General features: G+C 39.4%; 1 protein-coding gene across 4 annotated transcripts in view; it reads right to left on the bottom strand.

The window, feature by feature from the left end:
* DACH2 (dachshund family transcription factor 2) overlaps nt 1-19,818 on the bottom strand; it is a 247,642-nt gene that overhangs the window by 70,498 nt on the left and 157,326 nt on the right. For all 4 annotated transcript variants that reach the window (XM_053955838.1, XM_053955840.1, XM_053955839.1 and 1 more), the window contains exon 3: nt 14,380-14,511. In XM_053955838.1, coding sequence (XP_053811813.1) covers nt 14,380-14,511 — 132 coding nt within the window. The remainder of the gene's footprint in view (nt 1-14,379; nt 14,512-19,818) is intronic.

Here is a 19,818-nt window from a genome sequence, read left to right as displayed (position 1 = left end):
TTCAACAAAACTGCTTTTTATTATACAATACAAAGAGAACAAAAATTTACATTTTTTGTAAATTCTCAAAGCTAAAATCACTTGAAATTATCTTTTTTCAAACTCACAGAACTACAAAATACAGTGGTTTTTTGCACATGAAAAACCTCACTCAACCTCAACACCGTGCTCTTCCCCACTACCTGGAGGTCAACCAACATATCAATTTTACTCTATCTAATGTACTTTTCATTTTGGATTAGATTTCTACAAAAGCCAAAAAAAAAAAAAAAATAAATAAACACCCTCACTTTTTATGAGACAAACATGCCAAGAGGAAAAAATGATATATACTTAAGTTTATTTTAATTGACCTTGTTTTGCCTTTGTGAGGCTGAAAATTTGGCTGAGGTTAAACTGTTCCTTTATGGAAAATGGGAAAGAGAAGGGAATAGGGGAAGGGGAAGGGAAGGCACCCATGAAAATTTGACACTGGCATGAACAGGACAAAAAGCTGACAACAAATATTCTGTTTTCCACATTCATCTTGCCTTGTTTTCTCACTTCCACATTAAGACAATGCTCTAACTCCCTCTTCTTTCCCTGTTTCACACAGCCCTTCCTCACAGGTGGGTGCTCATTCTCTCTACATCCAAATGCTGTCCTCAATTCATAGAAAGTGACAGACTCACGATGACTGGAAGGGATTAGGGGAAGCTGATTCTAAGAAAATACCCTGTTTTTTATAGAATCCCTTCTCACTGCTGTTCAAATGCCTCTGTGATTAACAATGGGGCTAAAAATGAGTTCTGCTCTGCCTCTTCTCAATTCTGAAAATGAGAATCACCCAGTTTGAGACATCAAATCAGACAACATCAATTTGGACTCTTATGATCTTCAAGGTCTTTTTCAACAGTTTTTTTGATTCTACAGGTATAAGAGAAAATATACAATACACAATAGCCTTTTGACTGTTGGAGTTTCTTCTTGATTTCTTTGTCCTCTGCTTTTAAGTGATTGCTCATTTTCCCATTTTGTAATGGTACCTGAACCAATATTAAATAATATTTATAAGCTAAACCAAGAACTTGATTACAAAGGTAACTGCAATTTCTCAAACACAAAGCCAGAACAGAAAAAGAACTAACTGAAGAAGCAGTTCTGCAATTTGCAGATGATTAAATTTTGAAGGTGAGATGTTGTATAACTGCACCAAGCATTTATTAAGCTGACTTGAAGAGCTGTAATTTGTGGTGTTTGCCCAGAAGAGCCAGCACACAGCCGTAACTGATGATCAGGGATAATGGCCATGGATTTCAGCACATTTCCAGAGCTCCCTGCTATATGCTGAGAACAACAATATCAAAAGGTTCCTCTCTCCAGCACTGCTGGTGTCAAGGTTAATGAGCTAAAACTTGTTAAATTGATATTACCAAACTAATGACTTTTTTATAGGATACTGCATGGATTTTGACACACAGGCTAATGTGGAATATTGCTGGTCTTAATTGAATTAGAAGTTATTGCATGTATACAATTAAGATAACTAAAAATGGGGGAGCTGTGACCACACTGTTGTCACATACCTCATGTGCTTCAAATAATATAGAAATATAGAATCCCAGACTGGTTTGGGTAGGAAGGGACCTTCAAGCCCATCCAGTGCCACCCCCTGCCATGGCAGGACACCTTCCACTGTCCCAGGTCGTTCCCAGCCCCGTCCAACCTGGCCTTGGACACTGCCAGGGATTGGGAGTTCACAATCTCTCTGGGCAACTTTGAACTTTTAAATATGAAATTGTTTAAATAATACAAACATTTCTGAAAATTATTTTTACACCAACCATACCAAGTGTTAAGGAACAGGAAAAGTAAATGCCTGGAGTCTCCATTCAAAATAGATGAACAACCAACAGGAAAAAAATTTAATGAATCATATTAAAAAGCAAGGAGCTTATGAAAAATAAATTACCTTTGTAGATGATTAAATTTTGAAGGTGAGATGTTACATAACTGCACCAACCATTTATTTCAGTGCCATAACTGCATCTAATAAATAAAATACTTCCTTTAAATCCAAACTGCAGGTATACTGCTATCTGATGACTTGGATTTTCCATTTACATAGTACAGGGGCAAGGTCTGGGCTGTAATTATTTGAGGCAGAAAGAAGAGCTGGTAGTTAGCTGGAGAGAAAATCAGTATCAGCTGTGAGCAGTAGTACAATGCAAATATTTCCTCTATAGACAGAATCACTGAGTTTAAATTCAGAGAGGCTCATTAGAGATTACCCTCCCAAATATAAGATACCTGCAAGTTTCATGCAAATTCCCTTTTGTTTCAATAGTATTTTTGTATTAAAAGTTCAATCTCCCACTGACACAAAAATGCCATTTAACGTACAGGATATACCCAGGTATGCTTGGTGTTTAAAAAGTGAAATTGAAGATCTTACTTGTGCTGTTTTTCTCTAAATTACTTTTCTGCCTGGATCTTTGACTTTACAGAGAAAGGGAATAAAGTTGGACTCAGCTTCCAAAAAATATCTAATTTGTCAAAATCCAGAAAAATAGGAGAGGTGCTGCAAATGAGGGGGAATATTTCTCAAGGATGAAATGCCAAAATCCCCCTCACATCAATTTCTTAGAGACAGTCAATCAACAAACAGAACTTGCAAGACACTTCTTCCTACTGCCTTTCCAACTTCCATATGAAATATGAGAAAATGAATCACAATTTAACTAATATTATAAGCTTTATAGGAAAAGGGGGGGAAGGCAGCCTCTGATGGCCCATGAGATCAGTAATTGAATATACAGCTCTTACAGTTTCACTAGTCCTGGAGTTTCACTGTCTCCATCCTTCAAACCTGAGCGTCTTCTTAAAAAGAAGAATCTATTCTAATTTTTATATTGCACAAGTGTAGAATACAGCAACCCCCCCTCAATTTTTAACATTTTAAATATCAATGCCTGTCTGATCTTAAAGGGAAGCTCAACATTTATGTCTTGTCTTGGTGATAAAGTTCATGAATATATAATGAGAGTGGAACAACTCTGCTACTGATTAAATGTCAAAAAAGGTTTTATTGTCAAATATATTGTAAATACAGAAGATATACAACAAAGAGCATTAATTGCAGATAGCTGTGTACAGCTTAAAAAATGCACAGCATCGAGACAGGAAATGCTGATTTTCAGTTTCAGCTATCAATTTTAATTTACCTTCAGAATGTTCTTTCAGTCAACATGTACGGAGAGAATGAACCATAAAATGGCCAAACTCAACTGAACTCAATGTTCCCCATTCAAGGGCAAATGTTAGTCTATATCCTAGGCATACACAGCAGAATTACCCGAAATTCTGGATCCTTATTAGAATTTGTCTAAACTTTTGTGAAGATTTAAAAGAAATACAACGTGAAAATCTGCTGAGGACAGAGGGAAGGCTGGAACAGCCATCCTCAGCTCAGAGTGGGGTTTAACTGCCTGCTTAAATTTAAAATATAAAACCAAAAAAATATCTAGAGTCTGCAGCAGACAGCAGGTGAAAACAAGTCAGCAGGATCCTGCTGCCAGGACATGCCAGGAGAATGTTTCCAGGAGATCAGTGTCTGTACAATGGGAGGAATTCTCTGTCTCCATCCCTGGCACACTCCTGCCCAGAACACCGGCCTTGACCGAGGCACTGCCCTGGGCGGGGAGCAGGAGGATCTGAATCACCTGGAGAGGGGCCAGGGCAGCACAGGGAGAACTGAGCAGGGATGAGGAAACCCTCGGTGTGAGTCCTGCAGGACAGCAGGTTGTTCAGTGGAGGGAAGGGACAACAGGCAGGAGCTCACTAATTGTCTTCACTAGACAAAGATCATGTTCAGTCATAAAGAGGAATAAATTGTTCTCTGCACCCGCAGTGTACAGGACAAGATGCAGCAAGGAACTTTTAACAAGGAAGACTCAGGGAAACATGAGGAAAAATGGCCATGATCAGAAAGCCTATGAAATTTCTAAAATTAAGCTGGGCAACTGTCAGTCAGATCTGAGGCTGGCAGAGTTGGAGTATGGTAAGGAAACAAGTCTGCAGGTGCTGGGTTTGATGATCCTGAACACCACCAAGTGCAGCAGGAGACCAGAGGCAGAGGCATCCTGCAGGGTGGAACTGTCCTGAACCCACCCTTCTGCCTGAGCCAGGTGTGAGCAACGTGAGCCTGCAGCCTGCAGTGCCCACCCACAAGAGCAGCACCACCCTGCACGGTGGAACCTTCCCCTAACACACAACTGGCCAATAAATACAGATCAGTCAGGTACCAGGTAGCATAACACTGGTTGGATTTCCAAAATAATAAAGCACTTGAAACTTGTATTAAAAATCCAGGCATTTTTCCTTTAGATTATGGACAAATTAGCAGCTTCAATTATACGGTGCCAATAACATTTTCTTCTCCTTGACTAAATGGACCACGTTTTAATACTCTTCAGTGATCTTATTAATTTAAATTAACCTTCTAAAAATTAAGAATAAAAATTTCACTTGAGGAAAAGATGTTGCAGCCATGGAAATTAAAGCCTCTGGTGGATAAAGGTAAATTTACTCTTGGTCTGAGATAACACTGCTGGTCTTTCCTAATTGTATCTATAATGATCTGATAAACTGCTGCTCTTGTATACAGTCAAGGGTTGGGTTTTTTAAAAAGGAGCTAAAAACACAGACTACCCACCTGTATCTATTTTTAATTTGGTAATGACTGTACTTGCTAAAATTCTACCAAAATGTCACTCACAGCTTTGGATTCCAGCTTTTTTTAAACAGAATATGGAGCAGAAAGCATAACCTATTATGCAAAACTGTCAGATGCTTACTGTAAAATCACAGAAATAAATGCATAATCCTGATTTTCTCACAGATCAAAACTTCATTAAAGGAAAATAAAACTTGAATCTAAATGCTGAAGAGCACCAAGGTATGCTATAAAAAGTAGTAGGGCTCTGATCTATGTGTGTCCTGCTTACCCACACAGCCCCTGCTGCACAACTAAGGGATGCCTTGTACTCTGTGGGTGCAAGGAGAGGCAGAATTACTGGAGACCACGGTGACTTCTGTCTCATCAAATTCACAGATCAGCCAGACATTTCAACAGCACCAACTGTTGCAAGGAAAACTGCTACCGAATCTCAGCTGCAGAAATGTCAGCTCAGGGCACGCCGCACAAATCTAGTGCTGAATCCTTAACTACAAACCCACGGTCTGAAAATTTTGGGGGGGATTAATGCTACTCCTTTAAGCGAGAAAATATTCCAAATAATCACACCACAAACACTTCTTGCCTCAAACATAAATTAACTGTATGTTAGAGGACTTTTTTTAAAAATCTGATTAAAATTGTCTTTCATGAGACTCCTGCTGTTGGCAGCTGTATCACTATCAATGACATCCTTTGGGGGACTCTCAGCATGTGGCCCACATCAAAGGTAATATGCCAGTTTTCATCCTAACTTATATGTGCCTTAACAAGAACGGGAATGTTCCAGACTTTACAATGTAATTAAAATACAGAAGTACTCTCTATTGTTAAAATATCATTAATGTGAGACTGAAGTGGACTCGCTACTCTTAACAAAGGCAACTATCACTAATACTTGCTTTTACTGGAATTTTTTACAGGATTCCTCCCATCCTTACACCCTGCAATAGGAAATTAAACCAACAGAGTTTGAACATGTTACTTTGTGCAAAATGACCAGCAGATGAGATTCTGTGGAAACAAGAGTACATACAAGGACCTGGGAGGGGGGTGGAAATAAAATATGTATCTGAAATAAGGCATTTCCCTATCCTTGCACTGTGGAAAACCTGCAAATCCCTGAGCACTCCTGGCACCCCACAGTGCCAGAGCTCTGCTGGTCACCCGTGGATGCTGCCTGATCCTGGCTCTGCTTTTGCTTTTTCCAAGGATGTTTTAACATAAAATTCAAGTTGCATTTCAGAAGGGGAGAGCTGGATCATGCTTTTCCCCTCCCTTGCCTTTCTGACGCCAGGCAGAGGTGACTCCTCACCTTGTGACTGCAGGGACAACCCTCTCCACACCGTGTCCTTCAGCAGCCACAGGACCCTACTAAAACATCTCAACTGCAATGCTTTTCCTTTTAAAGTGTGGGGCCATCCAATCTGCCTTGGTCTTCATAAAATTTTATTCAGAAAGTCCTAAATTTGGTGTGTTCCTGATCAGTATCAGTCCCCACAGTGCTGTGGAGCCCCTGTGCCTTGCAGATGAACACGAGACCTTGTCTTAATGGGGACACTTGAGAGCCACCTGCTTTCCTTCAGCACACTGGTAGGGGCCACAGATTTCAGCTACTAGCAACAAAAATGAGAATTACAACCAAGGAAAAAATGTAGCCTTGGCTCTAGAGAGGCCAAAATGATTTATGACATCAAGAACTAGTAAAAAGAGTAATACTCTGAGGGGACTGTGTGAGCTCAGCTCTCACTCACATCTTCTGTGCCCACTCCTAATTACTTCATTTACGACTGGAAAAGTGTTCTAACAGACAAAATTAATTATTTTGAATAATCCTTCTGAAATATGATATGCATTTTAATTGTATGCATCCCATCATTAATTAAAGTTCTTTACCGTTTGGTGCATTCAAAGATTGTACCAGTGACAAAGCAACAACTATAAGAAGATTTTTTTTACTAAAACTAAAAAAACAGCTGAAGGGTTAATATACTCTTGTGACACACTTAAAGTAATGCTAAAATGTTTTCATTGGAGTTTTTACTAGACATTATTTTTCCACTCTTTAAAATCAATCTCTTTGTTCCAGGAACACATTTCCTGTCAATAAAATGAAAAATGATATAGATTTAGGAGGATAGTGGTCTCAGCGTAGCATCTCTCATATTATTATTCCAGTATCATCTGTTACAAAGTAAGACCAATTCCCACATCTAATTACAAACAGGATTTCAGAGTCATTAAACAAAATACATTTCCATTAGTGCTGCTGTAAGAAGATAGGGGAAAAAATGAAGATTAGTTCATGCTGCACCTCTGTTTTTCAAGCTTTGAAGATTTAGACCTCTGCACTCTGAGACTATAAATTTGTAAAGGATCTGAAAGGTGACAGACATGTGAAAGCTCTCAATTCTCCTCCGTTTAGCCATACCATTTACATTTTCTCATTAGTTTATCTTTTGCTGCACTTAGTTCTGCTAGCAGATATGGCAAGAATCTGGAGAGGTTGTTTATGACCACGCCGTGGGCACCCAGGGGTATTTGATTTGGTGTTAGGCAGGGCTTTTTAATAGATATGAATCTTTAATAGATATGAATCTATAGATTTGTTCCAGCAGAAGTTAGAAATTGTAGTAAGGAATCCTGTCTTTATAAAAAAAAAAAAAAAGTACTTTACTCTGAGAAAAAGAAGGAACAACAGTTCTTTGACTTCAAATAAGATAACCAAAATATACCAAGGAAACAGATTGTGTGAGATGTTTAACTGCTGAAATATAAACTTACAAGTATATATATTCTCCATTTGTAAACACTTAGCAGTATCTAATACCTAATTGTCATCAATCCATTTAAAATATGCCCTTGGGAATTACCTGCTCAAAAAGCATTCACACAACCCAGAGCTTCAAGAGTTAATAACAAGTTTTTCTAAAAAGAAGCCAATATAAGATATAACTTAAATTTGCTTGATCTTTAAAGCAGTTTACATTAGCTCAGGATGTTATATAAACACAGTTAATTTCATCATGTGTAAGATAATCATCAGAAACCTGAAAGACAATTCCTCTCACAGAAAGAGATGTCTCAGTTACAGAGAAGAGGATTTAATTTTCAAAACTCTTCTGGACTTCTATCTCCTTTATTAGGTTTAAAACTAAAGCCAGAGCTACTGCACATTTCTCAGAGTTGGGTGTCAATAAATCCAAACATGTAATTATTAGCTGATGTGTCAACAATTAAGTGTGAATTGTTATCTACATTTACTATAAAGTATTTATGTTCAAATTTAAATGAATACTTTAAAAAATACAGTTAAATTATTCACATGTATTCAATAGGTAACTGCTTAAGAGTGTATCTAAAATGGGACATTAAGGTAAGTTTGCAAATAAAACATTCACTTTTGCACTCCACTGAAAATGAGGTTCACTAAAGCCTTTTAAAATTCTTGGTACTAAACCTTACCCAGTGCTGGAGTAACACAGCACAGAATATCCACTGACACTCTCCAAAATACCACAATTTCCCAAAGAAATGGATATCTGCATCTTATTTCCAAGCTTCCCACATGGAGACTGGGTTCTTGGGATGACTGAGGGGGCCCTGGGAAGCATCCCACTAGGAAGGAACAGGAGAGAAAACAGCGCAGTGCAAACGAGGTGCAACTGAGCCAAACAAACAGCATCTCGCTTCCTGGTTCATGCTTGAGGAGTTGTAGCTTAAAAATAAAACAGCACATCCACCCCTTCCTCCAGGATTATCAGTGCCTGGCCCCAGGGAGGCATCACTGACACCATCCACAGGGAATTCTCTGCTCCTGTCACTCCCCAGTCAGGGATCTTTCCTGACAAGCAGCACCTGGGAAAGCTTTTTAAAGCCCCCATGTCATGAGAATGTTTGAGTTCCTTCACTCCATTTTCACTGGAAAAGCTTAAATAAATTTCACCATCACCTCCATGTGGGTTCAACAAAGTTCCATGAAGGCACAGCTCCAAGGCTGAGCATGGAAGCACATCCTGAAATCCACCAAGTGTCACCACACCCTGAATCTCCTTCAGGTGTGATGTCCCCGGGTGAAACTCCCCTGTGCAGATCCTGTCCCCACAGCAGAGGCCACACATCCCCTGTGCGCCTCCTCACCTTCCCACCTTCATCCTCACCATCACCAGCTCAGGTACTGCCTACAAAAATAGCACAGAGGTCCCAATTTTTAGGATAAAAATGTTTTAAGGTGTCAGCTCAGGCTGGAGTAGAGTCTGGTTTTTGGATGAGACAGCACAAAAACCAAAACATGTTAAATTCTCTCTTGCTTCAAGACTGCACATATCCCTCCTGGCCAAAGGACAATTTAAGAAAATTCGTAACTATTTCAGAAAGTGCGTAACTCTCTGCTCAAGTAACACAAAAATACTTGCCTTAACAACAGGAAAAATTACTTCATGAAATCTACATGGTACTCAAGCATTAAAAAAAACCTGGTCTGTGGTCCTGTCATTTTTGCATTCTTACAATAAAATAACAGACTTGGCATCCTGCTTTTTAGAGAAAAGACCTACCTCTTTTGACTTTTCAAGCACTCGAAAATTTTAAAAGAGAAAAACTAAAAAATGCTGACCGTGTAATAGCTGGGTATTCATGGTGGGTGGAGAACATGAAAGGTTACAATATGGATCTGTGCCTACGCGTTTCTTTTCAACTTGAGCAGCATCCTCCTGCTTCTGCTAACTCGGCAATCATACAGCTGACAGATTTCTGGGTTTTCTAAATAATGCATGGGATTTTCTTTTAACGTGTCAGTGCAAAAGTATCAATTCTGCCCCTGTGTCGTTTGTGATGCTGATTTTCCTTGACAGCATTCCATTAAACCAATGAGTTTTTTCCCTCCTGATGGTTCCTTAAATATTCCTCCGAGTGATGTATTTGTGGTTTTTTAAACAGATTGTGAAGGATGTTTGCATTTGTGAGAAAACTGCATGGCAGGTACTGAAGGGAAAGAAGGATAAAAAGATAACACTTTTTTTTTTTTTTTTCTATGAGAGAGCTTTTTCTCTGATCCTCATATGCCAAAAGCTTGTGTGTTTTTCCTTTCTTTTCTGCCTAACTTAGCTCCTTGTCTGGAAATTAAGCAACAAGCCTCTACATACAGAATAACATTTTGACTTCCTAAGGAAATACCACTGAAACACTTAGTACTGTTTGATATCTCTCCTGGGAAAGCAAAACACATTTCTTAAATCATGCATGCTAACTCCAAAAGCCACCAGAAGGAAATACCTGCTTTATTCTTTGCTCTGAGGCTCTGCACACACAGCTCCTGTCACGACTGCCAGGCACTGATCCTTCCTGGCTCAGGCAGCTTGAGGGACCTCCAGGCAGCATCACCCAGTCTCTATTTTACAATCTATCCTATCTCACACTTGTACACATCACCTGCTGCCATGCCATTACAAAGAAAAGCTCAGATTTCAGCGAAGTTCCAAATCCCCCGAAGCAATGACATGCTCATTTCCAGAACACGCTTCACCTGGTTTTAGTGCCGCACCACGATGAAGAAGCTCATCTTTGTCAACACCTCTGTGCAACCAGAGAGCTTTTGTTCTATTTATCTTATTTCTACGGAGCAACAGACCTGGCTGTGTGGCTGGGCTGGGAGTGAGCAGGAGTCAGCTCCAGCTGCTCACTCCAGCCCTTCCTCACTTCCCAAGAGGAGCAAAAAGGCCACAACCACTCCTGGCAACCCTCAGGTGCCACCAGCAAAGTGTCCTCTCCAAGGACTCACCTGGAGGAGCCAAAGAAGGAGGAACAGATCACAAAAGACTGGGAATGTGAGATTCCAGAGGGATGGATTGCATCTGTATCCAGGCACTTCTGTCCCAAACTACCTGGTTCTCCAAATTCAGCCTTCCTGCCCAGTTACCATCCGAAGATGCAGAGGGACACCAAACCCCAAGGAACAGCCAGCCCAGGTCAGCTGGCCTGTGGGGCCAGAGAGGCTCCAGTGCCAGATTAAAGAGGAGATTTTCAACTGCCAGAGAAGTTTTGCTTCAACACTTCATATGATGAGTAGGAAGGTGCAAAAAAATCTCTTTCTCTTCTGAGAGAGAGAGTGGAAGGAGGACATCAATGTTCAAATGTATAACAGCATTCTTCACAGCACTGTGAACTAAAGCATTGGTTCAATTTAAAAAAATCTGCAAATTAAACTTTTTGGGGAATTTTTCCCCCTATATTTTCAGTATTAACTCTTGCAGCATTTGTTTTTAGTACGTTATTTAGAATATCCCAGTACCAAACTCCACCACTAATGCGATTATGGTAACATCATGAAAAGGAGGTAGGACCTGATGGCAAAAAAACACCAGCTGGATTAGAAACAGGAAAAGAAGTGGCACATTTATCCCCTGCTTCCTTAGACACATTTGTAAGGTTCAATTCCACACCTGCAATTTGCTAGAGAACAATATAATATCTGAGGAATTAGTCACTGATCGTGTTAAATTGAGTTAAGAGCTCAGATTTTAAACTGACAGGACAAATTCTGGCTTCAGACAGACAATTCTTAAAAGTTTCCATCATCATAATGATGCACAGAGGAAGAAACTGCAGAAGTGACAGGCTAGGCATCAGTAAGAAGCAAACCCAAAATTATTTCATACTTCACCAGATACAGATGGGGATTGAGATGAATATGCCAAGACATCCTCAACACTTTTTTTTATTATACTAATGGCCTGTATATAATGACACACTTGCAAAAAAAATCTGGCAATAAAGCTTCAGGACTTAATACTGCTCAATTACATTTTTAATTCAAAATAAACAACAGCAAAAAGAGAGTATTCCACTCATCTATCAGATTGTGGGACGAGCAGGAAGGCACATACCCAAAAGTGAAATTATTTAGTGACATTGTAGGAAGTCAATGTGTAACACCAAGGTAAAATCCCAACTTAATTGTTTTAAGGAAAACTGCAACCCTTTGAGTCTTTGTTACTGTAAAAAGAAAAAAAAAATCAAAGGAAGCAAAAGGTCCTCGGCTCTGTACAACCATATTTCTGATTTGACAGCTACAATTATAATCATTCAGACATCTATTTCCCACAAACTCTCCACAGCCATAACCTTTAGTGATTAATTATAAAGTTCCAGGAGCAATAGTACACAGACTAATTTCCTAAAACAATAAAACACAGAATTTCTCATTTGGAGCTAAATGAAACACGAACAGGTTGTTATTCATGCTGAAATCTAGATGCAGAGTCATGTTGCAGCCATTACAGAAGCTATTAAACACAACCTCAAATCAAAGAAACTGTAGGTCTCCTAAAATAAAATGTTTTTCTCACTTATGAGGCTTCTAACTCCTTTGCTCTGTTCCTTTCTACCTCTTCTTAGTAAAAACATTTCAAAATTCAATTTTCTTCCTCATTTCACATCCCCATTTTATTTTTAATAGTCATTTAAGCTGTAAGTCTAGAGCAAAGCAAACAGTTGGTGAAGGTTTCAGGCACATGGAATTATCTTGGCGTTCCCTTCACAGCAGATCAAAGTTACAACGTGTGTATTAACTTCTAAACAAAATTTCCACTCTCTTCATGCCACACCAAGGAGTTTTCTGTAGTGAGTGTTTGATAATTCTTCAGTTATTTTATTTGCTGAAACGCACAGCCACCTTTTTACATTCCTTTCATGGTGGTTTTTCATTTTGACACATGCTGCTCAATGTAAATCTTTGTAATGTGACCCAGCCATAAAGGAGGAATCCACACATTACAAAAATTATCCCAATGCTCATGTTGCACATGTTGGAAAGAGGGGAAATTGTGATTTTTAATAGGATTAGTACTAGTTCTTTCTGATAAGGAGTTATTGCTCTGTCTGAAAGCAACACTGGCACTGGAGCCAGAAAATTTGCTCTTGGCAATTTTACTGCACCAGGCAATGAAAAGGGGAAAGAATTGAGAAAAGATCTGTATGGAACTGCCACCACACTCTTATTCTTGAGTCCCACTGTAACCAAAGTCAGTGGGAATTTTTCCAAATATTTAAATTGGCATTGAGTTGGTTGTAGAACTCATTGAATTGCTAAACCACAGAAAACTCCCTTGTAAAGTGCACACTTGATGCACTGTCCAAAGGCTGGTGTGACAGTCCCCAAAAAACTTCTTGTTCCATGTGGCACCTAAAATCATCACATTAATGTAGCTTCTCCCCACATGAGGTACACAAATTTTTCCCTACCAGGTAACACACAAAACTATGAGCATTCAAATTAAACTTTTGTACAGCAGCTTTTAAAACCTCCATACCAACCCTACATCTTTTCTGTATGAAGCTTCCTTATTTTTCTGTAGTAATTCCATTTTCAGTCCTTTTTCTTAGCGTTCAGTGAACTTTCAGAATTCATTCTGAACTTTATACCAACTATTTTAGTTACAACCAGTAAATAGGATATTTCAGTGGGTTTTTTTTCTGAATTCAACGTGCACTAATTGATGGTCTGAGAGGTGAGTAAGAAATAAACATCCTACAGAACAGGAAGCTGGGGAAAGGTTTAATGCATGAGTTAGAAGCCAGATTTCTTCAAATACAGATGAGTACACAAAATTAGCAAAAGGCAATACCACTTTTGGAAAGGCTGCTTTGTGCATAATTTGTCATGAATTCAAAGTTATTCCTTTAGAAAATGAGTCTAAGACCTCCCAGCTGCTGCTTTATTGGTCTAATAAATTCCCATTTTGATGGGAGGATGCACATGCAGCACACAGCAGGCAGGCTCTGCCTTCGGAGCCCGGGAATGCCGATGGGAGAGCGGGATGCCACGGGCATCACTGTGCTGCTCCTCTTGAATTGGTAATGGAAACAAACAAAATCTGTTGCCCAAGTGGCAGAAGTGTGGGATGCAGTGAGAAGTGAGGCCAAGGGAAACTGCCCTTATTGTAACAGGTATCAGAGACAAAATGGATCCGTCTCCTTCCAGGTTCCCTACACTGACCAAGGGAAAATCTCTTCTATCCGCCTGGAAGGACATCAGAACAAACAAAGACTTCCTCTTGAAAGGATCTCTTTTGACTTCACCTTTGAACCCTGTTCTTGGGGAGCTGGGTCTGGGGAGCTCAGTTCAAATCTGTAGTCAAGTTTATGTAGCACATGAACGTGTTCCATGCCAGGGCCTCCTGTCCAAGGTGACTCCAGCCACAGCCAAGGATTTTCACAAACCCTCTGCACAGCTGGGCTTTGCGAATACCCAGCCAAGGAAAGAACAAAATGCAGAAAAGCCATGAACTGGTGGTGGAGCATTCCCTGCCTTACATTTCTCCAATGACCTGTGGAACTCAGGAGTTCCCACAGCCTGGAAATCTTCCATCATTTACTGGAAAACTCCAGTGTTATTGCCAATGGAGAAATCTTTTGTTACTCCAGATGTATTTCGGGGGCATTTTAAAAGGTCTGTGTCCAACCTAATGACAACGATCCTTCACCAGTATTTTTCAAACAATTAGTGAAGGAGCTCTTAGGAGGAAAACTGGAGGAATATGGAGGAGTGAGAGCACTAATTTTGATTTAGCACTGGTAGGACAAGGCTTACAAAATACAAGAGCCCAAGAATTTGAGATCCAGGTGCTGAGAGCTCCAGGGCAGCTCAGGGGCACAGCATCCCTTACCTGCATTAGAATTGAGCTCTTCATTTTCTGACTCGGTTCCATTTTGACTCCCACTTCCATGAAGGCTGTTCATGGCCATAAGTTTCATTTTCTGTAGCTTCATGGCCTCTGCCATGGCAGCTGCTGTCAGACCTGGAAAAATACAAATAAATAATATTCAGTGTCATATTGTACAATGTGGCACTGCAAGTATGAACAGAACATTCCTTTTCAGTAAGAAAAAGTCACATAAATTCAGTGGCCATTCTTAGTCCAGTGAAGTAACCCTATCCCTGAACACCATCTTTGTTTTAAAGTCAAGTTACTTCAATGCACCATTCTAAGAATTAAAAAAAAAAAAATCTTTCAGGTTTATTTTTCTTTTTAACATGTATAGCACAAAGAAATATTTATTTAATGGTATCCCTTTTGATTATACTTTTAAATATAATTTCCTGTCACTTTGATCACCTTGTCACTTTGATCACTTTCTGCTTGACTTATTTAGCTACAACAAAATCTGCACACACAGAGTAAGATACAGTATTCCTTAATTTCAACAGTTCAAAGCAAATTAACATGTAATGGTACAGCATTCATTGTTCTGTTGAGCATCCAGATATTTTTTGTCCTTTTGGGAATTTAATTGGTTGGTTTGGATTAATATTATTGTAACATGAAAATATTACATTGGAAATGTGTAGAAAAACACAATATGGATAATTACAGAATCAATTCCACTTTTAAGAGACCATTAAGACCAGCAGAAATTCACAGAATTAAGGGGGGTATTGGTAGAAGGTTTTCAAATTACTAAAGCCTAATTAATTTACAGTAGTAAAAGAGAGCAAGCAGAGTAACATCAGGCTCACTATAATTATAATGATTTTTTTAAATTATTATTTAGATTTCCAGTATCTTTTTTTCATAAGTGTGAAATTTTCAAGTTTTATCATTTTGGCTTGGTCACTAAATAAAGAATCAGATTTCCTTCCAGACAGTACCAAATTACTTTTACTCTGGGCAAGATGTGACTGAAAATAACCTGAATTTCTTGCAGGAAAACCCAAGAGATACAGGCACAAAACCAAAAATATCTCTACAGGTACAATTGTTTATTCACTCAGGTATGGATTAAATTGGTTTTTTCTTCCCCTCAATACAGCAGGACTTGCTTTTATTATTTGCTGCCTAGTACCACAAAATCTGAATTGCATTTATTAAAACCCAGAATTTTTTTGGTGGTGGTGCCTGTTCTACTAAAATATCATACATCAAACCAGAATTAAATAATCTGCTTCTGGAAAGCATTGCTTACTGAGAGATTTAGATACTGATTAAAGGGAACAAATAATTTTCACACCCAATCCATAAATGACAATATTAGTCTAAATGCTGCTAAGAATTTGCCAATCAGATTAGCCCTGCTGCTCCTCTAAAGGGCTGCACAAAGTTCTGATTATTTCAGTAAGATTTAAGGAAGGAAGCAATCCAGGGCTGCATGGAGAGGGACGCTTTTATCACACATGGATACAGCAATCTGGTCAAGTTCAGCAAAGATATTCTGATCATCACCAATATTTTTGTCTTTTAGGTTATTTAATGCAGCCCTCATTTCATACAAAAGACCACTACGCTGTAATTTTTTTTTTCAACACCCTTTAAAGTTCTTTTACAAATGCTACAGGTTTTTCATCAAGCAGATATAAAATCCTGATGTTTAAACTCCTGTTTTTATCTCAGACACTCTCACTTAATCCATCACAGAATACATCTTCAATGATAAAACTCTCCACACACTTTCTGGAGAAGATGAAATAGTCTGCAAACTTTTTCACTTTTTTTTTTCTTAGGGAAAGGAAGTGGGATTGCTCTTTGAGTGAGTTTTACATTCTTTTCAGGAAGTAAAAAAACTAAGCATAATCACAGTTCTGAGGAATTGACTGTTTTCAAGATTTCCAGGCACCTTTTCACTTTCTATTTTTAATCCATTTGCAAAGAATTCACATACATTTTAATGGCTACAAAAATATAGTGTTGGAACATGGAGTTTTTTCTTCCAACATTTTATCATTTGTATGTACCCATGGATGCACAATATTCCAATATTCCAGTGTTTTCATCAGGGTCAGTATTTATAATACAGGTTCTTGGTATAGACTGGAAGCCATGGAATTTAATTAAATATGTAAAACTGTAAAGGAACTATTTATAAAGAGGTAAATAGGGAATGGAAAATAAATTCAGATCTTTAGCAAAATGGTCAGAGAAAAGATAAGAGAAAAAAATTATTCAGGGCAATGAAGCACTGTATTTAAAAAAAAAAAAAAAAAAAAAAAAAAAAAAAAAAAAAAAAAAAAAGAGAAGTCTCCCAAAAGCTTCCACTGAACAATTTTACCAGAAGTGTAATGAAGGCAGAAAGGTAGCATGGAACAAACAGAAAATAATAAACACAGTCCCCAAATCACCACGATGCAGCCTGCAGAAATTAAAGGTAATTATTGTCAGGCGTTTCTGAGCTCCCTAACCAGACACAGCTGCCGTAAGGACAGCAGCCAAGAAACAGTGATGGATCAGAAAACTCTGCTGTGCCATCTGCCACACCAAAGTCACTCCACTTCAGCAGCAAGAGTTTCAAGAGTAAAACACAGCCCCTGTGCAGAAAGCACCAAGGTCCTGCACAGCCAGGCACAAGCTTGAAGATAGAGCTGAGATGATCCTAAACTCAGTGTCTGCAATGTCTTTATTCCCTCACTCACTCCTCAGTCTATATAATTTTTTACTTGAACTAAAAGTCACAGAATCTGTCTGAGGCACTTTAAAAACAATGTAGTAATTTTCAGCATCTCTGAGAGATAAAACTGAGGCTAAAGCAAATGTGTTCAGCAATAAAAGGGTGCTGTTGATTGAAATGATTCAGAAAACAGAAACCAGACAACAATGGCATAATCTTCAGTTAGGTACTGCCATGGTTAATGTTACTGGAGCTGTTATTTAATTTAACTATTAATAAAACTCTTTTCTATTTCTAACTGATTCAGCTTGAGCTAGCTGTGGAGAAGAGGGCTGTTAGTTAGTTCTGTTAGCTGTTAGTTCTTCAACTGACTTATCTAGGGATCTACAAAGAACTGAAGAACCATTTCCATCCCCTTGGATGAATCCTTATCAGCAGCAGAATCTCACTTAGAGCAGGTCACTTTGAAAAATGTCCTGGGAACTGCTGTAACATATACATCTATCCCTCTACTTCCCCCTAAAAACACCAAAAAAGGGTTGCTAAGAAAACCCACGTGCTGGATTACATACTTCAAAGCTTCTGGTTTTTCCTGTTCATTTACACTTTAAATTTTCCTTTTCTCAGTTATCTTCTGCCAGCTGCCATCAGTCAGGGAGCACCCAGGAAATAAACTGTGGACAGTTGCTGTCCAGCAGGGACATCCTTCACCACAGCACAGCACAGGAGCAGTCTGGGCACAGTCAGGATGGTTTGGGGCTGGTGCTGCTCCAGAATCCCCAGTTACCTGGGCTGGCAGGGAGCAGCTCCTGGTGGGATCTCTGAGAGAAGCAAGGAATCTGGGAGCTGTGTTCTGTGCACAGGGAGCTCATGGTGTGCATGGCAGAACCACCAGCTGCCATCTGTGTTCTGCTTTTTGTGAGCCCAGCTCAGCCAGGACACTCTGTGCCCTCCCTCTGAGGAGTTCTGCTGCACAGCACAGGGGTTTATATAACAAATAACCAAATATTTACCAAAATAACCCTTCAAGGACACAGGTTGCACAGGAGGAAAATACTGCAGTTGTATTCTGGACAGACAGATCAGGCCTGAGAAACCAAACCATTTGCAAATGAAGAGTCTGGATCCAAATTAGGGCTGTTCTCAGCTGGCTCCACAGGGCATTGCAGCACCCTGGGCAGAACCCAGTGCTTGGGGTGATGGAGATGAGCACAGCCTGGGAGCCTGGGCTGCTCTGCACCCCCTGAGCACATCCTCTGCTCCTACAGCCACAGCACCTCTGAGCCTGAGAGCACCAGAGAGGCTCCTCCAGCCTGTCTGCAGCCCATCAGGACATTAATTGTTTACTCACATTTCTCCATCACAGACTCATGAAGGTTTTTCCTCGGTGAAGTCTCAGGAATTATTTCAGGAGAAGCAGCATTTTCCCTGCATGGCCCAAAGGTCACAGCCCCAGGTAGTTTGCTGTGTCCCATCACAGGGCAGTGCTGAACCATCCCCAGCACCAGGGGACAAGGGGACAGTGTCCCTTGCCCCCGGTAACATCACGATTTATTCCTTAGCAAATACCTTCTGGTGTTGGGATAAGAATCCAAAACTCAAATACATTCTGATGCTGTCTTGGGTGCAAGTGACTCCTGCACATTTAACCACTGCCCAGTCACTGAAAATTGGATTTTGATGGTGAATACAAGGGCTCTGAGCTTTTCAGGTGACCCTGAGTGTCTGCTAATCTCATACCCCAGCTACAGCTATTTTTTCCCAGTTTCCTGATTAGTCAGACTGTGCCTCTCCTTCATATTAGTTTGAAAGCTTTTCTGTCAAAACTGTGAACAAGTAAATTAACTAAAGGAGAACTATGAGTAATCAAATCCTGAGGTTTGCAATTAATTAAATGAAATGGTGAGTCAGTGAACTGAAAAATGGTTTTATATTAAAACAAAACATTTAATTAAATTAACAGTCAACACATTGCAATTAATAATATTCAAAAGGAAAAATGAAACCCAGTTTAGCTGTGCCATATTATTTCAGTATAAAAGTCAAGCATTGTGCATTGGCTTGTTTATTATTTGCATTCAAAGCTGCTATGGGGTCAAGCACGCTGTGCTAAAACAGCAATGATAAAATATCTGGTACTATGAAATGTCACTACAAGAGACCATATTGCCAACAGTGAAAACAATCCTGAAACCTCCAACAAATTAGGCTTTCCAAGACTGAAAAGGAACACTCACTTTAATTAAAATTAATAAGTGAATACATATAATATACTTTACATTTTCAGAATGCCTGCAAAATTTTACTAATTAATTAATTTTAAAAATCAGCCTGGGAAGTGAAGGCTTCTCTGTAGCTGAAATGAATCATCCTTGCTTAGTGATAAATACAAAACCCAGCACTACACAAAGGGCAGTGAAACTGAATTCTTGGATAAGAAAATGCCCAAAGTAAACGCCAGTAAAATGCCCAAAGTCTTAAAGCAGTTTGGAGATGGGTCCAAACTCCTAACTCTTGTTACTGCAGGTGTTTTTCATGTTTGTGAACAGACCCAAACAGCAGCAGCAGGGAGGTTCAGCCCCAGTGCAGGTCCCGTTTTCCATGGTCACTGAAGGAAACCTGGGAATGGTCACAATAATCCTTCAGTGAGCATCAGCTGAGAGACCCAAGGATGGAACCAGTGAGTAACTGCTGAGTAACTGGTGAGTAAGCGGGCACTGCAGGCT

Source organism: Vidua chalybeata, chromosome 14, assembly GCF_026979565.1.
Source record: "Vidua chalybeata isolate OUT-0048 chromosome 14, bVidCha1 merged haplotype, whole genome shotgun sequence".
Classification (NCBI taxonomy): Eukaryota; Metazoa; Chordata; class Aves; order Passeriformes; family Viduidae; genus Vidua; species Vidua chalybeata.
This window is presented reverse-complemented; position numbering and strand designations above follow the sequence as displayed.